Source organism: Eucalyptus grandis, chromosome 3, assembly GCF_016545825.1.
Source record: "Eucalyptus grandis isolate ANBG69807.140 chromosome 3, ASM1654582v1, whole genome shotgun sequence".
Classification (NCBI taxonomy): Eukaryota; Viridiplantae; Streptophyta; class Magnoliopsida; order Myrtales; family Myrtaceae; genus Eucalyptus; species Eucalyptus grandis.
The window spans coordinates 48905606-48908961 of NC_052614.1; the positions used below are offsets into that span (position 1 = coordinate 48905606).

Consider the following 3356-nt stretch of genomic DNA (forward strand, 5'->3'; position numbering starts at 1 on the left):
CATCCATCGGCGCTGTCTCATGTCCAACTCCTTCTAAGAAAACAAATACTTGAGACTTTGATGGTCTGTGAAGATCTGAAACTTTTCCCCTCACAAGTAGTGCCTCCAAATCTTCAGGGCAAAGATAATCGCTGCTAGCTCTAAGTCATGCGTCGGATAGTTCAATTCATGAGGTCTCAACTGATGGGAGGCGTATGCAACAACTCTGCCATGTTGCATCAGCACGCAACCCAGTCCTTTGAATGACACATCACTATAGATCTCAAATCCTCCGAGGCTAGATGGAATTGTCAGCACAGGTGCGGTAGTCAACTTTTCCTTTAGCTCTTGAAAACTACGCTCGCACTTGTCTGTCCATATGAACTTCGCGTCTTTCTTCATGAGCTTAGTTAGAGGCGATGCTAATGCTGAGAAACCTTCTACAAATCGTTTGTAATAACCTGTCAATCCTAGAAAACTTCTTATTTCTATCACTGATGTCGGTCTCTACCAATTGATCACGACTTCTATCTTGCTCGGGTCGATGGAGATTCCTTCTCCAGAAATCACATGACCTAAGAACGCAACACGAGTCAACCAAAACTTGGATTTGTTGAACATAGCATACAACTGATGCGTCCTTAAAGTCTGGAGCACTAATCTCAGATGATTCTCGTGCTCTTCGTCACTTCTCGAATAGACCAAGATATCATTAATGAATATGATCACAAACTGATCTAAATATTCCTTAAATATCCGATTCATCATATCCATGAAAGTAGCTGGAGCATTCGTCAACTCGAATGGCATCACTGTGAACTCATAGTGACCATACCGAGTACGAAATGCTGACTTAGGAATATCCTCTTTCTTAATTCTCAGCTGATGATATCCTTTCCTCAAGTCAATCTTCAAGAAAATCGACGCCCCTTGTAACTAATCAAACAAATCATCAATCCTTGGGAGGGGATATTTGTTCTTAATGGTTACCTGGTTGAGTTCTCGGTAGTCAATGCACAGGCGCAATGATCCATCTTTCTTCTTAACAAATAGAACTGGTGCTCCCCAAGGCGATGCACTAGGACGAATAAATCCCTTATCCAATAATTCTTGCATCTGCACCTTCAATTCTTTCAACTCTGATAATGCCATTCTATAAGGTGCCTTTGAAATTGGTTCTGTCCCTGGTGCTAACTCAATTACAAATTCAATCTCCCTTTCTGGCGGTAATCTTGGCAATTCTTTTGGAAATACATCTTGAAACTCTTGTACCATTGAAATGTCCTCCACTTTCAGTTCCTCAACTGTTGTATCCACGACAGTTGTCAGGTACCCTTGACAACCCTCATCTAACAAACGAGTTATCTCTTGCGACGAGATCAGGACAATCAAGAGTCCTCCTCAATTTCCGACAAACTCGAAGCTCTTACCCCCTAACGGGTCAAACTGAATCGCTTTACGATAATAGTCCATTTTAGCTCTTTGCTTGGTGAGCCAGTCCATGCCAATTATTAAATCAAAGTCATACATGGCTGTGACTAAAAGATCTATTTTCCCCTCTCGCTCACCAATCACTAACTTGCACCCCGAACAACCCAAAGCAGTAATAACTTTATCTTTCAAGGGTGTAGATATGCACATTGCCAACTCCAATAATATAGGACTAACTCTTATCAACTTAACATATTGCTCGGCAATAAATGAGTGGGTTGCTCCTAGATCAAACAAAGCATAAGCAGGTTGTTCGTTGAGCGAAACCATACTTATTATCACGTTAACCGTAGCTTCCGCCTGACCTTGTGTGATTGCATAAATCATGCCTTGAGCTAGAGGTCTCTACTGTCCTCCATGCGGCACGTTCGGAGGGGCATACCCTCCAATCTGTCCTCGTGGCGGTGGTGGTGGTAGCTGCGGTTGTCCCCTTGGCTTCTTTGGACAATGCCTAGCTATGTGGCCCTGTTGGCCACATTCGTAACACGCACCCATCCTAGTTGGACATGGTGCTGACCCATGTCGTCTCCCACAAAGGCGACACGGTCCCATTCTATCAGCCATCGGCCGACCAAATCCACCCTTCTTGCTAGGTGGACCATGGAATCTATTCCCTGACATCGGCCTCTTCCCTTGCTTGATCGCTTCCCGGTAAACACCAAATCTTGACCCCGACGAGGCAGCTTGTTCATTCAATCCTCGTTCTATCATCTGGGCTCAACGATAAACCTCTGTAATCTTTCAAGTCCCATGGTAGCAGACGTTGTTTCAATTCAGTACGAAGACCGCTTTTGAACTTCCGAGCTTTCTCTTCAGGGTCTTCTATCAATTTAAGAGCATACTGTGACAATCCTGCGAACTTGACCCCATATTGGTCAACTGTCATACTCCCTTGGCAGAGACGGTAGAACTCATCTATCTTTTGTTCCCGAGTAGTACTCGAAAAATACTGATCATTAAAGGCGGTAAGGAAGGCGTCCCACACTTGGACCACACCTTCCGGGAATACTATATCCTTGGCGGATCTCCACCATATATTGGCGTTACCTTGAAGTTGGTACATAACTAGTAACACCTTTTCCTCCTCATTGCACATCAGAAGTGCAAACGCCTTTTCCAAATCATGTACCCACAGAGACGCGGCCTCAGAGTCTCCAGTACCCGTGAATTTTGGCGGATTCATCTTTAAGAACTGATCCACTAACTGGTGAACCGGCCTCCCAGCGACCACAACTCCTGGTAGTATATCAGCAGGGGCGACGGCAGGTGCAACTGTGGGTGCGGCAGCAAGTATGGCGGCAGCTGCGGCAGCAATGGCAGCATTGGCAACAGCAGTGGCGGCGACTTCAACAGCGGCAATAAAGGCGGTAGTTTGATCTCAAGCCTATTGCCCCATCATCTCCCGCATAGCATCTAGAGCTTGGTTGATTCCGACAATTCCTTGCTCACCCGGAACTGTTACCCCAGCACCAACAGGAGGTGGTGCTACTCTAGCATCTACAACAAGTGGAATCATTCCACTCGTGCTAGCATGTGCTAGCGCTTGACCACGGCCTCCTCGAGTACCGACTCTAGTCGGCGCTCTTCCCCGAGTCACAACCCTACTAGCCCTCTTTGGAGGAGTCCTCGGCTACTGATCGCTCATAGTGTCACTTTAAACAACTAACACATGCTTCCAATTCAACACCGAATTAGAAACAGAGCGATTCAAACAACAAACAATTTTAGCACTCAGCTAACCCAGATATGCACCAGCATGAATTTAAAGGCCTTTCCTACCAACTATCCCATGGTCAACGCTCCTTATCACTCCAATCTTGAACTTCCGCTCTAATACCACAAAAGGTGGATGTCACGCCCCGATCCTCGAGGATGCGCCCATCCTT

The 3356-nt window shown here is 45.8% G+C and overlaps 1 protein-coding gene across 1 annotated transcript; it reads right to left on the bottom strand.

Annotated features, from left to right (window-relative positions):
• Positions 1-2158: 2158 nt before the first annotated feature.
• Positions 2159-2986, bottom strand: LOC120291910. Its single transcript, XM_039309715.1, has 2 exons — positions 2920-2986; positions 2159-2814 (listed from the first exon to the last, which is right to left on the bottom strand). Exons 1-2 carry the CDS (start codon positions 2984-2986, stop codon positions 2159-2161), a joined length of 723 nt encoding a protein of 240 aa, XP_039165649.1.
• Between the last annotated feature and the right edge of the window lie 370 nt (positions 2987-3356).

Bases quoted from the DNA above. Each gene is read 5' to 3' on its own strand.
- LOC120291910 (XM_039309715.1), bottom strand. From the start codon at position 2,986: ATGATTCCACTTGTTGTAGATGCTAGAGTAGCACCACCTCCTGTTGGT. The intron at 2,815-2,919 runs GTGAGCAAGGAA...CCGCTGTTGAAG, and splicing joins TGCTGGGGTAACAGTTCCGG to TCGCCGCCACTGCTGTTGCC.